We start from the raw sequence: 18,031 nt of genomic DNA, 5'->3' as shown, positions 1-18,031 counted from the left end.
CTGTTAGTTTGTAACACGTATCGATTTACCGTTTACCTGGCAGTTGCGTTTCAGTGCTCTGTTTCAAGTACTAAAGAGAGGAAGAACATGGGGAAAAAAATAAATAAATGCATCTCTGTGAGAAGTAACTGATTTCATTTACTTTTTTCTTCTCTCATTTTGGTGATTGAGCTGTTTGATGCTAGAGGGGATTTTTCTCTTGACGTATCTTTGCTCTCTTGCAAATGTAAAAACCATTAACTTCAGTTGAGCATCTTCCACTGACAGCAATTTGTGTTCCATTTTGTACGTGTACATGTAGACACCCAACAAAACAGCATTCCTAATTTGTGCGATTCAAGGAGATCCAAAGAGACCTTGGGAATCCTAAATGCATCTGGGATTAAATCTTTCCCTTGGATAGGAGCTGTGGGGTAGATAGTTGGATAGTTAAAAGGCAGCCAAGAGTTATGGTCTTTCTTGTTAGTACTGGAAGATTGCGAGTTCTCTATTTCTAGTCATTTTGTTCCTAATTTAATAAGTAGAAGAACAGTAGTCTTCTGCTGCACAAACTGTAAAATGTGCGAATTAGATACAAAATCCTATCATGAAGATGAGTTTCTTTCCCCAAGTAGCACTGCCTTGTTGAATTAAATAATGGCCCTATGTGGTGTTCCTGGTTTACAGTGTTTATTTGCCTTCTGTAAGCAATGGGACCTCTCATGGCCCACAGTTAATGGTTATAGTGAAGTATTTTAACTCTATGATTTTAATGTATGCAGTAGTTTTTACTATATTTATCCACACTGAACCATCTATACTACTTTACTAAATGTTGGAGTTTAGATTATTATCTTGTTGGGTTTTTTGTTTTGTTTTGTTTCTTCCTGTTTTAGCTTTATTTCTGTATTTTAGCAACACTAAAATAAGGTATGTGCTAATATTTTCAGGCTGTTTATGCCTGCAGATTTCATTAGTAGCTGCCCATTAAGATCTGGAGATGGCGGATTATTTGCATTACAAATAATCTGTTTCTTTTTGAAACCAATGCTCTGCAGGGAACCCCAGTAGCTGATTTCAGGACACTCAGAAATAGCTTTCAAATGGTCAGCTAGGCATAGATACTTTCCATTTAATGCACTATTATTGAAGCACTCTGCAGGTCCCAGCAGCTCACACCAGCTTCTGAGGGCAAAGCAAATTAAAGAGAATTATTGATGCACTGCCAAACGTTTGATGCTTAATGACAAAGCCAGCATTCTGTCTGCTCTTATAACCAATATAAATATGTTTTTCTGAGAAGCGATAGTTGGCACAATGTAATGAAAAATACAGATTCCAAATATTAACACATACAGAGGTTGAATAGGCTGTTATGGTTTACACCAATATATCAATATTCTGGAAGATGATTATAATTCAAATGTGAGTGTTAAGTCTTTAGGCTATTTTTGCTCATTAAACCAGTGCGGAACATACATTAAAGGTAAATCTGTTGAGGCAGGTACTTTGTTTTCAAGACCTTATCATTTTACAGCTCGTGAGTATCTAAGTTCCACTTCATTCTTTGCTGCCAAAATCTTCAGTGGTTTTGGTGTGTTGAAATTAGTAATACTTATGCTAAAGAAATGATGCCTTTACTCAAAGCATTTAATTCCTAGTAAGTGACTTTCCTTATATTGTAAGAGATCTTTCTGGATATATGTTATTAGGAAGGTTTTACTTTGCTGGGGTTTTTTGTTGACCTTTAGGTGGTCGTGGTGTTTTGTGTTTTTTCTTTGTGTTAAGCAGCAATGTTAGAAACCCACTTCATACCATAGATTTACTGTATTTCTGCTCCCCTGTAAATAAGTGAATATTGCAGTACAGTGAGACTTATGTTTCTGGAGGATTGTGAATAGTTTCTGTGAATTGAAAATTGGGATTTCTGGTACAGAATTCTGAATTAAAATATATACTGTGCCATTATTTCCTTTTACATGAAGTGGCTTCTGGCTTGAAAAATTAAAGAACAAAACAAAAGTGGTTTGAATCAATTCTTTGTACTTCAAAACAGAAAACGTCTTCTCATTGGTGGGATGTTGAGAGGTGCTTTACAAGACAGACTCCATAGGGAGCTCTTCTTGAAACACATTAGTGAACTGCTGTTCCGTAAGGTGTGCTAATGTCAGTCTTAAAAAAATAGAGTAAAAATTACTCATATTGCTACTGCGCTTTTGTTAAGCAAAGTAACTCAGCATGATAAGATTTGGGGTTCATAAATGAAGAAGGAATGAAGTCAATGAAACTGTAAACAAATATGCAGATATTGTTGTGTTCCTGCTATTTCAGCTAGGAAAAAAGTAATCAGTCTGAAAGCTATTTTGGGTAAATAAATAAAATGTGGTGGTAGTTTGGGGAGGCTGTTGATGGCTCTCCTCAGGAGAGCCATTTTGTTAGACTGTAAGAAAAGGTTACGGGTTACCTACTGATGAGGCTCTGCTAGGAAGTAGGCAGGGCTGTTGTGAATGCTCCTTTGCAGCATAAGGTGGTCTGGATTTGCTGTTTCTCAGCTTCTTAGTGACTGAATTTGATGTAGAACATCGATTGCTTTTCCTGTACCTCCTTAGTGTGCAGGTTACCAGTATTGTAGTAGATGTGCCAAGTAGGATGCCAAGTTTAGGTGGTCCCTTGAGGTCCTTCCTAGCTTTGTTTCATATGAATATCGCCAGGTCTTATGACTATGTGCAAGTCATGAGAGGAGTGGTTTAACAGAGGAGAACTATTGTTAAGTATTTCATAATACGTCATTAAGGTGAATGTAGCAAGCAAAAAAACTGTTTTAAGTGAACTTTAACAGAGAGGGAAAAAAGCTTGGGATCATACTCATTGTTGCAAGTGATCCTTTTGTAAGAAAGAGATCCTTAGCTACGTTGTGAGTGGGAGTCTAATTTAATTGTATGTCTTCATGCTGCATTTCAGTATGTTCATTGTACCCTTAGTTTTAATTTAGGAATGGTGGACTTTGGATTCTCAGTGACATGATCTGATGTTCTAGCTCAATTCTTCGAACAGAGTACTGTGATCTTAACGTAGAGTAATGAAGTCTGAAGCCATCTGAGAATGAAGTCATAGGCTGCATGTGTGTGTGAAGCTGTAGCTGGGTAGTATGTAAAGTTCTTTGTGAAAAGTCTGACTTGCCCCCACCAACACAGATTTCATCATTTCTTTGAGTGGAGGAGTATGTGACACTGAGCTAGAAATGGCTGGCAATGCAAGACAAGCTTGCACCTCTTGAAGAAAATATGAGGTTAAGGCTAGAAAGGGAGGTTTGGTTTGTTTGTTTTTAAGTAGAGTAGCCCCATCTATCTCTTTCAAGCGTTTTTTTTTCCCCATCAGAAAATAGTAAGAACGTCTGGAAATATTTTAAAATTTAATTCAGGGTTTACTATAACTAATGTGATCTGTGAATGAATTCAAACAATATTCCATGTATTTGCATTGTGTTTTTCCAATTTTAAAAGGAGTGTAATGTTGTAGTTGGTCTACTTGTGCTAACTCTGCCTGTATCAAATGCCAGGCTTTAATGAAACATTTAAGGTTTACTCTGTTTGACTTGTGAATGAATTCAAATAGTTTTTCATGTACTTGCATTTTATATTTTGTAAAAGGATGGCTTTCAAATACTTCCTTGTGTAGAGCTATCATCTCTCTGTGTTAGTTCAAATACCAGTATCCAGGGAATCTCATTGTAATTTATAAAGATCATGCATTACGAAGGAATGTTCAAATTCAGTCTTGGCACTGAGCATTCTATTACTATTCATTTCTTTATACAACTTCTTCATCTGATGAAGACTCACAGCTCTAGGGACTGAAATGTCTGTTTTGGGTAACCTTCAAGGCCTCCTAAGATGAGGATTCTGCAAGGCTTACATCGTCATATAACAATGGAAATATCTGGAAGGAAAAGTTCATTTTGTGGCGGGAAGAAATGGGTAGTCTGGTGTTCTCTGGGTGCATAGGAGCATAAGAAGTCTTGAATCTCAGTTGCTTGGATGGGTAACCTTGATACATAGGGCTCCTTGTCGTTTATCAAACCCTGGTCAAATTATGATAAACGGCAAGACTGTCAAACAGAAGGTTGTTCTATCAACAAGAGAGAGGCAGCAGATGCCTGACTTGCCTACGTTGTTTTTCTTCTGATAAACAAATACGAAGTGATGCCTCCCTTTCTACGTTTATCGTAGTAGTATAGAAAGGCTTGAGTTGGAAGGAACCTCAGGGATGATCAAGATCCAATCCCCTTGCCATTTCTACATTGAGTATTAGATCAGGTTGCCCAGAGCCCCATCCAACCTGGCCTTAAAAACACTTCCAGGAATGAGGTATCCACAACCTCTCTGAGCAGCCTGTTCCAGTGCCTCACTACTATCTGTCCTGATTTCTCGGAGTCAACTCTTTCATACTGTAACTAGAAAGTACCAGCTTTGGAAAAGAAGAAAAAATATCGGTCTGACACTTCATATTGAATATGCTGGTAAATAATGTAGCTTTCCTCAAGAAATCAGTATGAATTTGAATTAAAAATATTCTGAATTTTGGAGGTAAAAATACAATTGCCTCAATTTTGGCTACAGTTAGTGCCTTAAGAACTCTGATAGGATATCTAGGAAACTGGTGAAATCTTTTCTCAGTCAAAATTGAGAGATTGTACTTAGGAATATTTTACAGTGAGGCAAAGCATTATAAACTGGGCTTAGCTGCTGACCATGCTCTCTTGTAGCAATTTTTTATTTATTTTTCTTAGTTTATTCTTCAATGATGTGTGACTGCTGGCTCAGAGGCTCCACTTCTGCGTGCGCGTATAGATGTATAACCTACTATGCTTAGTGTTCTTCTGTATGGGTACATTATTTTTCTGAATTGATTTTGTAGCGGATATAGCTCAGAGATACAGGATAAGCAAATACCCAACACTGAAGCTCTTCCGGAATGGAATGATGATGAAGAGAGAATACAGGGGCCAGAGGTCTGTGACAGCAATAGCAGATTATATCAGGCAGCAGAAGAGCAATCCTATCCGGGAGGTCCAGGATTTGGAAGAAATCAATACCGTAGATGTAAGTTCTTCAGTTTCCTTCCTTCCAAGTATAAGCATGTGAAAGTTGATGTACTTGAAGAACACTTTTACTTCTCGGGGGCTTTACCATTCAAAAATGTAGAGTGATAGTTTTGAACTAGAAGTAATAATAATAATTTCAGTTTTACAAATTATTCCAATATAATCCCTCTTTCAACTGCATTAATATTATTATGGTAACACCACTACCAAATTACTTATTTTAATTTTAATCATTTGAAAATAATCTTATATGTGACAAAACGATAATATTTCATTATGAAAATACTCGTAGTGATGTTTCTGGATATTAAAATCTTTTAGTCTTTGTATTAATGTGCATCATTTGGAGACAGAAAGAAATGTTTTGCATGCTTGCTAACTGTTGAATAAATAAACAGCATCTCTATATTTAATATCCTTGTGGAGTATTGTCAGTTTCCAATAACTTGAGATGACTTACAGTGTAATCTTTGTCTTTACAGCGGAGCAGAAGAAATATCATCGGATACTTCGAGCAAAAGGACTCTGACAATTACAGAACATTTGAAAGAGTAGCAAATATTTTACACGATGATTGTGTATTCCTGTCTGCCTTTGGGTAAGTTGTCTTTTTTAATACTTCAATTGCATGACTTCGTTACTGAAATTATGCAAATAGATTGTATACAGTTTACTTAATTGGACTTTCTAAATACTTTCGGTATACGTAAGTGGAGAGACTAGACGTTCTCGGTTAAATTCACTGAGAAAAGTGAAGGAAAGAGAAGGAAGAAAACTGTTCTTCCAGTCTAGTGTGAAATCTAACGGGTTTACCGCCTCTTCTTCTTTTTTTTGTTTGTCATTATTTGTCAGTCATTTCAACATAAGAGGGTTTGCTGCACAGCTGTGCCTGAAAACTCTGCTTCCTTAGAGGGGAACAAGTAGGGAAGAGTTGGGAAAGTTGGTTTTTTGGGTTGTTTTCTTTCTTTTCCACATAAAAATGTTTGAAGATGTTCACTAGGGAATCAGAATTAATTGGGAATGAGTAATTTTCCTTTAAAGTAGCGTAATAAAACACAATTATAGACTCCTTTTTCAGTGTTTAAGGTACCAGGAACAATCAATTTGAAGTGATTGAGCATTGATGAGAAAGCATTATACTAGCGTTTATACCACGTACAGTTGCCCTAAGGCGATTTTGAATTGGATGTAATAAATGAAGAACAGTGAAGACAGTGGGTTAAGGTAGAAGGTTTCTATCTATCAGAACAAAACTTCTCACACCTCTTCTTGTGTTTTGTCAAAAAAGAAAAATAGTTTGGGGGCAGAGGGGAAAGTATTTGTAACATAGAGGAGTGTGTGTGTGGGGAGGGGGTTGGTCTTTTCTTTCATTCCAGTTCCTAGTTATGTGTCCTATGACTGTGCAAACAGCCTCGGCCGTGGGAGAGTAATCAAATCTTGTGAAACTGAAGTTGGTCTGTCGATCTCATTCCAAAGAATCGTCTGTTGTCTCAAACATGGTTTCTGATGAGCGCATCCATTCTTGCTCTCAGGGCAGCCAGCCAGACTTATTAATAGAATTTGGAATTATTTTTTGCCTTCTCAAATGACTTTTAATTCTTCTCAGAAATACCTTCAGGAAATCATTAGGTAGCAATACTCAAAAGAATCTCTCCCCTCATTGTTTGGGTCTTTAATGTGCTACTTTTCAATGGGTTATAATGAGAAGTAGTCTCTCACCCCTGGATTGTTGACTTTTGCTTGTTGGATGCTATTCCTAACTTAGATACCATGGAGTTCTTGGTTGTTTTCTTTAGATACAAGCAGTAAACATACACAGTGTGACAGTTGGACTTTAGTTACTGCAACCAACCTATTTAACTTATGACCCTGCATCAGGCTTATCATTTTTCTCTTGGCCAGACTTCTGTTCCCTTGCTAGCCTGGAGCTGGTTGCATTTTCAAGTGAATGAAGCCTTCCAGACAGCAGCCTTGGAAACTAAGTGTTTCCATCTCTGAGTGGCTGCAGCTCTCAGGCTTCCTAAGAATTATGTGCCAAAGGACTTACAAGGGAGATCCTGGCTCTCTAAAAGCGTTTGCTGCTAGGTTTATAACTAGCAAAGTGTTTCCCTGGGAGCACTCCTGGATCAGCTGGGCTGATTTTCCTCAGCATCCCAGTGGGCTGTGGCAGGGGTTCTGAATTTGGTGTGGGCAGTTTGTCAGGTGTTATGGTGTGGCATATACAATGGTAACGTGAGTTGTGGTGTTCAAATGTCTAGTAGGCCAAAATAAACTGAAAACAGTGAGTTCAGCAGTAAAAATTAACCTACTCATGTCAAGGCAAACTTGGTTCTTGCTATGTTATAGTTATGGCTACAGGTAGTTGCAGTAGCTTGTTCTCGAGCTGTATTAATGCTACTTGCACCTTCATACTTAGTTACTCTTAAATCAAATGATCCCAACAATTCTATTGCAATCTGTAGAAACCATAGCAGGGTGAGCGAGAGAAGAGTTGGGGACAGTTGGAGATGGGGAGTATACTGACAAAGAGATAACCACAGTTAGTTTGTACAAACGGTAATGCTTCCATTTTTATTGTTTTTAAAAGGAATATCTACAGGCATTTGGTATTTTCATATCATGTCCCCACTTTACCTTGTCTGAAACAAATCAGTCACAAGTATAGCTATGGAGATGGAAGAATGTGGAAGAGGGTCCTTTGGGGTCCACAACAGACTTACCCAACAGCTTCTGTTTCCTGCTAGATTGTTGTGAGCTTATCAAGCAGTGATTGGGCAGGAGATTTGAATGTCTTTGCTTTCTTCTTATACTGGGAAGGATTGACTGGGAAACCAGTGGTTTACCTCAGTGATGATGGTGATTTAAAAAAAAAGCCTAATTTTGTGTTGTTGAAGTAGTTATGTCTGGAATTCTGAAATCAGTTTTGAAATGCACATCTCTAAGCTGGTGAAATATGGATAGGTATAATATACTAAACAAGGCATCTTTGACTTGTGAGAAGCACAACTGGATCAAAGAAAATGAATGAATCGTAGGTACTTTAACATAAGCCTTGTAATGTCTTTTTTCACTTTGCCCTCTAGTTAATTCAGAACTCTGGCGCATTACTTCATCCCACAGTGAGATAAATTGAGATGTTTTACCTTCTCTGCCTCTTCTATCCCCTTCCCTCTTAACCAGTCTTTTGCAATGCTTCTATTGAGTCCATATGAGAGATACTGTAACTGGAGAAGCTGGAACGCTTAGTTAAAGTTCCCAGAGGCTGATGTACTTTCTTTTTAGCCTGTGAAAGAAGGAAAAGAGAGAAATAGTTCATCTCACTCTGAGGCATATGCAGCCAGTTGGTGCTATTTTGCCAGTGTGATTTATGGTGGGACAGCAAGGCATGGTGGAAGAGAAGAGACCCATTGCAATGGATGAAGGTTCTGAAAAGAGCTTAGTTGGGGCTTATGTTTCTTACTTTTGTTCTCTCTTATTTTGGATGTTTATGAGTCCCCATTTCTTTTAATAAGAAGTGATCATTCTGCGGGAATCTGTTGTGACTGGGATTGAGGAGTAACTAAATATGGCAGAGACATAATGTGGAATTCACCAAGGTGAAATACTAAACTAAATATCAAGGAGAAACTTCATATATTGTCCAGGTGTGCACATTACCAAATCATCAGAGATCAGAAGCTGCATGCTACAAATGATCGTCTCTTTGACTTTGACGCCTTTACTGCATACTTCTTATCTCATGGATGTGCCTTGCAGCTTCCCTTACTGCCCTCTCATCCAGACAGACCGAGCTTCTTTATCACTTTATGGTTTCTTTGAAGAGGACTCATTTTATTTTATTTTTCCTTCCAAATTTGAGAAGATAGCAAATGGAAATATGCTTTTTGCTAACCTAGTTATTTTGTTTGTCTGTACCGAGACATGCTTACTGGTTGGTTTGTTGTAGGGCTATTTCAAAAGCAGAGCGATTTAGCGGAGACAATATAATCTACAAGCCACCAGGGGTAAGTGTAACTATGTATTTTATTCTGCTTGTTATCTTTCTATGGGAATATGAGCCAATAGAGACTGTACTCACAGACCATTTGGTATTTTACCGCATCTCAAATGTTATTTTATTTCATCACTGAAGAGAGTGAGAGTGAGTGACGGTTGTAGGAACTGGTGCCTCAGAGTCCATGAAAAGGATCTCAGCCTTGCTAACAAAGTGTACAATCTATGTTTTTAGTTTCAGCACTCAGTACTTTTTCCCTTAGAAAAGCAGGCAGCTTATGGTGTGTGTAGACACTTTGTGTCCATTAGAAACCTTTTAAATTAATAAATAAATGAAAATCCAGGAAGCTCAGCATCTGGCACACCTTGTTTCTCAACGCAAATGACAACGACTGGCTATTTTCTGACTATCGCTTGCCTGTCTTACATAGCCTAGCACACTGGGGAGGTGAAAGCTGCTCACTTAATCTAAAGGAATAGTAATAAACCATGTCAACAGACTGTCATGGTTTAGAATAAAATCATTATGGGAGAAAATCTGCAAGACTTGCTTTTTAGAAACACGATATCTGAGCATATGCTCCTTTCTCAAATTTGATGCTAGGAAGCACTTTAGAAAAAGAAAGCACAGCTTAAGGGGAAAGAGACATTGAAACTTTCATACAAAGATGTATTTTTATTCTTGTCTATTTTAAATGGCATGTCTGAATCAATATATGCTTACTTGTGCCCTCAGCTTGGAAAACTCAGTCTGTAATCACGTTTTAAAGTGGATGTACTGAATTCTGGGTTACAACTCTAGTAAACAAAGGAAAGCTACTATTTATTCCGATCTTTGGCAATGCAAATGTAAAAGACCAGTTGCAAAACCTGGAGGCTCTTCGTTTTTCTTTTTGGCAAGACTTTATAACTGTCAGCATGGAAGAGTTTAATATCTGCACTGGGTATCCGTCTTAATGGTTGAGGTTCTTTTTAGATACTGAGATACTACTTCTCCACCTGACAGAAGTTAGTTCCTCTTATCTTAGAAAGTTGGAGTTGATTGTAAAAGTGATTGTATTTATTTGCTTGTAACTTTTGTTATGTAGCTTATGGAGGTGTTGCATGCACAGCAGTTGAATGTAGATGGAATACTGGATTTCAGTATTATCGTAGGCATTGTCACCTTTGTATCAGGTCAGTAGCAACATCATTTTTACTATTTTTCAACTAGTGTTTTTCTTTTCAACAGGAAAATGCTCCGGATATGGTGTATTTGGGCTCCCTAACCAATTTTGATTTGATTTATGCGTGGACACAAGATAAATGTGTGCCGCTCGTTCGAGAAATTACATTTGAAAATGGGGAGGTAAGAATTATTTCTGCCTTTCTATTTTTGAGATTTCTTTCTCAGAACCAAAATGTCTCCTGAGGTTTTTAATTCATGCATAACAACATCTGCGTGCTTGGCTTTTCACAAAAAATAGTTGTTTTGTATTGTCTTTTCCTTGTTCTGGAGCTCTGTGATGGTGTGGTTTTTTTTTTAACACTACTAAAATAAAAAGCTGTAATCATGCATATAGATTGTATACAAAGCATCTGGAGATTTGAAGAGGGTAGACTCAGACTTGCAGTGCGTGGCCTTCATTGGATTAGATACCAAAGAATCAGTCATGTGATGGAAGAATATCTTGTTCTCAGTTCACATCATTTCTTAATTGCTTTTTGTGAATGGCCAGTGTGCGTAGCACTGATGGCCTGGACATGCAGAACACTTGATTTGCATGATGGAGGAATGGGGTGGGATGCACAAAATATTTCAAGTCCAACTGTCCAGCCAGTACTGCTCACTTCTGTTGGAAAAGTTCTGCTAAGGAAATATTCATTCTTCCTTTGTAACTCAAGCAGTATGTGAAAGATGCCACATGCCAATATGTTTAGAACTGCTTGATAAGATTTTTAGTGTACTTTTCCCATTGTAAGATTGGATTTTTGAGGCTTAGAAGCCAAAGTTCATTGGAGCCAGTCTGTATAACATTGTGTCTTGGCTTTTCGGCTTGTTCCCTAAATCTTCAATTCCTGTTTTCTTAGGTAAATATTTTCAATTCCAACTTGATATTTTTGCCTAGCAATGTTTGTTTAAAGAATTCAGGGCTGCTGTTACCCAAGAGAATGCAAATGCTATGAAAATATAAACTGTTTATTATTTACATGGGCTATTAATGTATTCTGCACCATATTACTGAGTAAAATTACAGAATCAGAGGACCAGTAAAGTTGGAAAAGAAACCACTAAGGTTGTCTTGGCCAACTGTCAGCCCATCACCACCACAGCCACTAACGATGTCCCTCAGTGATGTGACTATTTAGCTGTGTACTTGCTTGTACATCAGCTACGTGAATGAAAGATAGGCGAGGTCTTTGGCATTTTCTTTGATAAATGATGACTTCTTCAGTTGGTCTCTACTAAAATGGATGGTCCACTAAAAAGTCACTTCTGCAGCCTTTCAGTACCTGAAGGGAACTTACTCCCAGGAGGGGAGTAAACTCTTCGAAAGGGCTGATAATAGCAGGACTAGGGGAAATGGTTTTAAGTTGAAGGAGGGAAGATTTAGGTTGGATGTTAGGGGAAAGTTCTTCACTAGGAGAGTGGTTAGGTCCTGGAACAGGCTGCCCAGTGAGGTTGTGGATGCCCCGTCCTTGGAGGTGTTCAAGACCAGGTTGGACGGGGCCCTGGGCAACCTGATCTAGTAAATGTGTATGTTTGGTGGCCCTGCCAGGCAGGGGGGTTGGAACTACATGATCCTTGAGGTCCCTTCCAACCCGGGTCATTCTGTGATTCTGTGATTCTGCAGCAAGCAAATGTGTGTGGTTCATTCTTTGCGTTGGTTTGAAATAAAAGAAAAATCCTGAATAAAATATTTAAGTAGTTCATGACTTATCTGTCCTTGGAGAGAGATCTCCAGAAGGTATTTAAGAGGTAAGAATGCATTCTTTCAGGGAACTGAAGCCTGCCTGAGCAACAGAGACATTCATTTGTTTGTCACCTTGAGTAATGTATTAGGTGTGAATTTAATAATGTTACGTTATGGTCGACCAGTCAGGACACACTTACAGCCATGTCATTAGTTTCTGCTTTTTTTTCCCCCCTCTTGGGAATGCTTAAAGATCTGTGGTCTTAAGGAAAATCATCAGCTTAGGAAGTGAACCAACATAGGATGTGGTCCAGTATATATACTCAGCCTTTTAGCATCCATTCCATATTGTCCTATTCAGGCCTTATTGCTGTTCTTACAAAGATGTGTTTTGAGAATCAGACGGTTTCTTTCAAGCAATTATTCCATTGCACATGTATCCTTTCCTGAGACGCTGATAATGAAATGCCTTTATCCTTAAACCGCTGCATGTGATAAGGGGAAGGAAACGTGGTTAACTGTGTCAGTTGGGTGTCCTCAATGAAAGGTCAGCAGTTAATGTCTGTAGTTACGTTGTTTCAGCTGTTTCTGAAGCAGGAATCTCGCCAGCTATGAAAACTGCTGGAATCACTGAAGTGTCTTTAGGAAATGGAAGAAATGTTACGTGTCTTCTGTTTTCTGTGCAGGAACTGACAGAAGAAGGCCTTCCTTTCCTCATACTTTTTCACATGAAGGATGATTTGGAGAGCTTAGAGAAATTCCAACAGGAGGTTGCACGACAGTTAATAAGTGAAAAAGGTTTGTACCAACTCATTACTGCTGGAACCGTTTCTTTCCAGATGAGCTCAATATAGAGTGAAAGCAAATGCCAGAGTCCTAGGTTGTTGGGTTTTTTTACTTCTTGACAGTGAAAATTGGCTCCTAGAAATGTTTAAAATAGAGCCACAATGTATTATTAGGTAGCTATTTAAGAAAGCCTTTTTATCTAAATGATTTCAAACAGTTTGAGAGAACGTTAAACAAACTTCAGTTTGTAATGTGGCCAAAACCACTTTCAGGTAATCTGTTATTTTGGTGTGCTTTATTATTTGAATCTGTTTTCAAGTTTTGAGTGTTGTGTCTAATATCTCTACCTCTGAACTATTTATGAAATCACATAGAGTTTCAGGATAATACAAACAAATCTTATTGTGGATTTTTATGTGTTCACAATTTTAAGGTACAATAAACTTCCTCCATGCTGACTGTGACAAATTCAGACACCCGCTCCTCCACATTCAAAAGACTCCCACAGACTGTCCAGTTATCGCCATTGATAGCTTCAGGCACATGTACGTCTTCCCAGACTTCAACGACTTGTCGTAAGTATTTTTCACTTTGTATTTCATATTGAGAACAAAGGAAATCATGCTTATATTTCAAAACAAGATAACAATGGGAAGATGAGGGAATATGGAATAGGTAACACTGACTGCACATAATTCACTGTGAGATCTTAAAGTGATATGAATCAAGAATCTTCCAGTGCAAGAAGGATGTGGAGCTCTTGAAGCAAGTCCAGAGGAGGGCAGCTAACATGATCAGGGGGCTGGAGCACCTTTAATATGTGGAAAGGTTGACAGAACTGGATTTGTTTAGCTTGGAGAAGGCTCTGGGGAGGCCTCATTGCATTCTTCCAGTACTTGAAGTGAGTATATAAACTGGGAGGGGGCATAATGGTTTATGAGATAGGACAAGGGGGAATGGCTTTAAACTCAGACAGGGGAGGTTTATATTAGATATTAGGAGGAAGTTTTCCACACAGATGGTTCTGACACACTGGAACAGGTTGCCCAAGGAGGCTGTGGATGCCCCATCCCTGGAGGCATTCAAGGCCAGGCTGGATGTGGCTCTGGGCAGCCTGGTCTGGTGGTTGAGACCCTGCACACAGCAGGAGAGAAGTTGTATGGGAATGCCTCCAGCGATGTGGTTGACCTTTGAGAATCTAAAACAACTCAGGCACCCAAGGAGCAGTTACCAGCACTGCTGCCCAGATGCCCTCTGACACAACATTTCCCTAATTGTTATCCATAGAATTTAATGGCAGTCTGGAATGTTGCTGGTAGCAGCTTCACCACACTTCCTTCTGCTTTCCTAAATGTAATCATTGGTGTACTGCAGGACTCCTTACAATACCTGTCTCTAATCATAAGTAATCTTTTGATTGTTTATATAATGATGCTCACATTAGTTTTTTATCTCGTCTCTAATGCTTATTAGATCAACTCGCTTTAAGCTTCTTAATAATAATTCTGGATGCTGCAGTTTAGCATGCTTGCTGTGGGTGACAGTAGATGATCTCAGATTAGATTTAAATTGATATCCTCTTAGTGCTTATCTCTAGTGTACGTGCAGTTACTCAGGCAGTAGAGAACCTTTCAAAGATGTTTTGTCAATATTGCTACCCAACTGTCATTTGTATCTGTAAACTGTGCATTTGGAGCCTGCTGTTCCCTCTTACATGATGGTTAGTGGAGAGCTGAAGCGAGTATACAATGAAGTTATTGGCTAGCACAGCTCTGTGGGAGTTATTGAAAAGATGAAATACTCGCTGTGTTCTCAAGAGACGGGAAAGAAAAAGAAGCTGGTAGGATGCCTTCACCAACCACTTGCTTTCTGCCCTGTACTAATCACTAAAAATTAGGCATAGTGTGCCAGATGGACAGAAGCTGGCTACTCTAAGCGGTGCACTTTGTCTTCTGTGTTTGACCTTACTTCTTATGAACATGTTTGGTTCATTTATTTCAGAGTTCCAGGTAAACTGAAGCAATTTGTACTAGACTTGCATTCTGGAAAACTGCATAGAGAGTTTCATCATGGCCCTGATCCAACTGATGTAGCACCTGGACAGGTAAGGTTACGGAAAATACATTTAATTTGGCCATTTAATAAAGACTTTTTTCCCCTCCTTGTTATAGGTGTACTTCTTAATGTGCTTTTAACTCCAGTCACCTAAAAGAGCAGAAGTTGTTTCTAGTTTGTTGTTCAACCGAAGCTGCTTTTGGTTAAAGGGAGGGAGAACATTAGGGGGAAGCAGGCTCCTACTTGCCTTGTATCATGGAAGAGTGTAAGAGTAGCTGTTTCCTCCACTGAAAGGTCTTGGGCTAGATGCTTGCTCGGAGCTCATAAAGCTGCTCTTATTTCAGTGGAGAAAACTGATTTTATATATAGCTGTAGAAGTAAAATAGATCATTGTTGCTCATACAACACACTGAGAGAATGCTTCCAAAGGGAAACAGCAGATGACTGTTTTAATTATTTACTTGTGGTCACCAGTTCAAGCAGGAGGCAGATTATTAGAGTGTCAGTGAAAGACTGATAAGCAGCAGTAGGGCTTATTACTTTTATTAATGCAGTTAAAAAGCAGCATTAATAGTGCTCACACACCACATCTGTCAGTTCAGGTTCCTGTTGGTTCTGCTCAAAGACTATTATACTCTGTATTTATGTGCATGGCAGTCATTCCTGGGATCCTTCCAGGAAGAAGGAATAGGATCTAGTAGATCCTTCTCCAGACACCTCATTGCTTTGGTTTAGCCTGGCAGGAGGCAGGGAAGAAAGGATGTGGTTACCAGCCCCAATTCCCTCTGCTCAGCCCCATCTACCTCAGCCTTGTATCTTCATGATGCAGCCTTCTGCTACGTGCTTTCTGAAGAGTGTAAATACAGGTGGTCAGGCAACTTCTCAATACTTCAGGCCCTGTCTAAAGATGTATTTGATTTTGGATGCTGCTTTTGCCCTAAATGGTTTATTTTCTAAAGCTTACTGGGCTGTATTGGTACCAGAGGACCCTTCCCTCATGTTAGAGCACATTGGGCTACCCCAGAACCCATAAGTCAGAGATTGTTAAGGCCCCTTGTCCTGGTTATCTCTAGGGTGGAGTAAGGATGGCTCCATGCTAAGGGTGTTGAGCACAGCCTCCTGTTGTTCTGCTCAAAGTTACAGAATTAAAAACAGAAAAGCCCTGGAGGAGGGGCAGGGCAGTAATGTGTAGTGTGGGGGAGGAGACTGGACCAGCAGCTGCAAAAGCCTGCAGATGGCTGAGCTGGGAACTGTTCCCAGTACTGTGCAGCCAGGTCGTGAGCAGCTGGCCTCACAGCAGAACTGGACGTTATCAGACAGGGCTGTCTCTGATGCTGGAATACGCTGAGCTCCTTTCTGTGCCAACACTCCACCCCATGCACAGGTTGTTCAAATAAACTCAGTCTGGCTTCAGGTTCAGCTGGGTTTCATCAGTGCCATGTAGGGCAGCATAAGGCTCTGTGAGCAGAGGATACCCATAGCTGCAACCAGCGGGAAGGAGCAAACTGACTGTGCTGCGCAGGAGGAGGCAGGAGGGGTTGCCTTGGGCAGGGTGGGGATGACTGACTGCTTAAACATGAAGGCTGAATTTTTCCCCTGTTAGTTCCTTTAGCTGGTAACTCCCCGTATTTCTCAAGAATTCAATGAGCGACTTGAATTCAGGTCAGTGGGTGGAAAGGCAGAAGATATGGTTGGGTGGAGTTGGAAACTGAGGCCATCAGCTTAGGGCTGGATGTACTTGGAAGCAACTGCAGTATGTGTTGGAAGTTTGGCCGGAGCGAAGGAAACCTGCTAATTTCTGAGTTCTGCTGCATATCTAGACCCAGGCTCACTACGTGGAGCTGCAGAAGTTTTTATAGGAAATTAATTGTAAAGTAGTGGGGCAGCAATTGCACTTTTGCCCTGGTCTCTCAAAAATGAGCACACAAACTACAGTGCCTTCAAAGCAAGCCGTGGACGCTCAAGTCTACAGCAGGGTGCATTTGAAACACTATTAAGTCACTTGAGTAGAAACTTACAGGCTGACCTTCCAGCTCTGCTTACAAGAGGAATGTCTTTAACTGCTAGTAGTTGTGTCAGGGTGTTTGTTCACCTGCTTGGGCCTTTGAGTTTCCAAAGCAAGCTCCATCTGTGGGAGCGCCAGCTTGTTGTGCGCACCCACAGTTGTCTATGTAGCAGAGGGGACTGATGACCACAGCCAGTCTAATATGCACTGTTCCTGTTCTGTTTTTCAGACAATTCAGGATGTAGCCAGCAGCCCACCAGAGAGCTCCTTCCAGAAACTGGCACCCAGTGAACATAGGTACACCTTATTGAGGGAAAAAGATGAACTTTAAAAACTTGAAACAATTTTGCAAGCCTTTCAGACAGCAGCATTGACTTCCGTGTGGTGGAAATAGTAAACCTATATTTTCATAATTCTATGTGTATTTTTATTTTCAATAAACTGAAAAATAATTTTTTTTCTTCCCCAGGCTTGTAAATAAATGGGTTTGTTGGGTCCTTCTGTACAGCATCTTTCCAACAATGCGTTCTTAATGCTCTAGTAAAATACCAGAGACCCATTCAGACACTTGATGTAACAATTCTGTAAAACTTTTATAATCCAAATGAAGGTATCCCTGCCAGAGACATGCTGTTAACTTGCACTATCCCATTCGATAGGATTTTGGGTTTTTTTTCTGTGTAATCTTGGTAGTATGTGCTTTCTGTTCTTCTTCATGTGAACAGCTCTCCTGGTAATCTATTTCTTTGTCACGTTTTTCTCCAACTTGAGAGGGTCTTCTATTCTGGATACTTGGGAGGGGAATAAATTAAAGTTTTACAGAACCTTGTGTGGTGCTTTACTGGGTCTAAATGTTTAAGCAGTTAAACAGTTCTGATTATTAAACTGCTAATTGAGGGAAGGTAAAACTGTAGTGATAACGGCTGTATTTTGCATGGTAGGGCTGTATGGCTGGAGACTTAATTAGTTCTGCATTTGCATAGCACGTGCTGTGAGCATCCAAGTCTGTGACTTGGGCGCCTAAGAGGCAAGCTGCTTCGCTGGGTATGTGGTTCTCAGCGGGCTCCTATTTACTTCACTGAGTGCCCCCAACTTCTGCAATTCACAACTCAGGATTCCTTTTCCTCTCAGCTAGGTCAGCTCCTCAGGTGTGTGACAGAAGAGTGATGTGGGCCTGTGCAGCTGTGCAAGCACTGCTCTAAGCAGAACCTGCTC

The 18,031-nt window shown here is 39.7% G+C and overlaps 1 protein-coding gene across 2 annotated transcripts in view; it reads left to right on the top strand.

Annotated features, from left to right (window-relative positions):
* ERP44 (endoplasmic reticulum protein 44) overlaps window positions 1-17,640 on the top strand; it is a 39,941-nt gene extending 22,301 nt beyond the window's left edge. Inside the window, exons 5-12 of one of the 2 annotated variants that reach the window (XM_015855094.3) lie at window positions 4,897-5,081; window positions 5,566-5,681; window positions 9,030-9,087; window positions 10,308-10,424; window positions 12,657-12,768; window positions 13,190-13,331; window positions 14,758-14,860; window positions 17,046-17,640. In XM_015855094.3, coding sequence (XP_015710580.1) covers window positions 4,897-5,081; window positions 5,566-5,681; window positions 9,030-9,087; window positions 10,308-10,424; window positions 12,657-12,768; window positions 13,190-13,331; window positions 14,758-14,860; window positions 17,046-17,147 — 935 coding nt within the window. In that variant the 3' untranslated portion in view covers window positions 17,148-17,640. The remainder of the gene's footprint in view (window positions 1-4,896; window positions 5,082-5,565; window positions 5,682-9,029; window positions 9,088-10,307; window positions 10,425-12,656; window positions 12,769-13,189; window positions 13,332-14,757; window positions 14,861-17,045) is intronic. The other variant, XR_014943449.1, reaches the window with a different exon arrangement.
* The last annotated feature ends 391 nt before the right edge of the window (window positions 17,641-18,031 follow it).

The sequence above is a fragment of the Coturnix japonica genome, chromosome 2 (assembly GCF_054131305.1).
Source record: "Coturnix japonica strain WE chromosome 2, WE-NBRP24, whole genome shotgun sequence".
In the NCBI taxonomy this organism is placed as follows: domain Eukaryota; kingdom Metazoa; phylum Chordata; class Aves; order Galliformes; family Phasianidae; genus Coturnix; species Coturnix japonica.
Note: the sequence above shows the minus strand (reverse complement) of the source record. Positions and strands in the feature narration are given on the sequence as shown.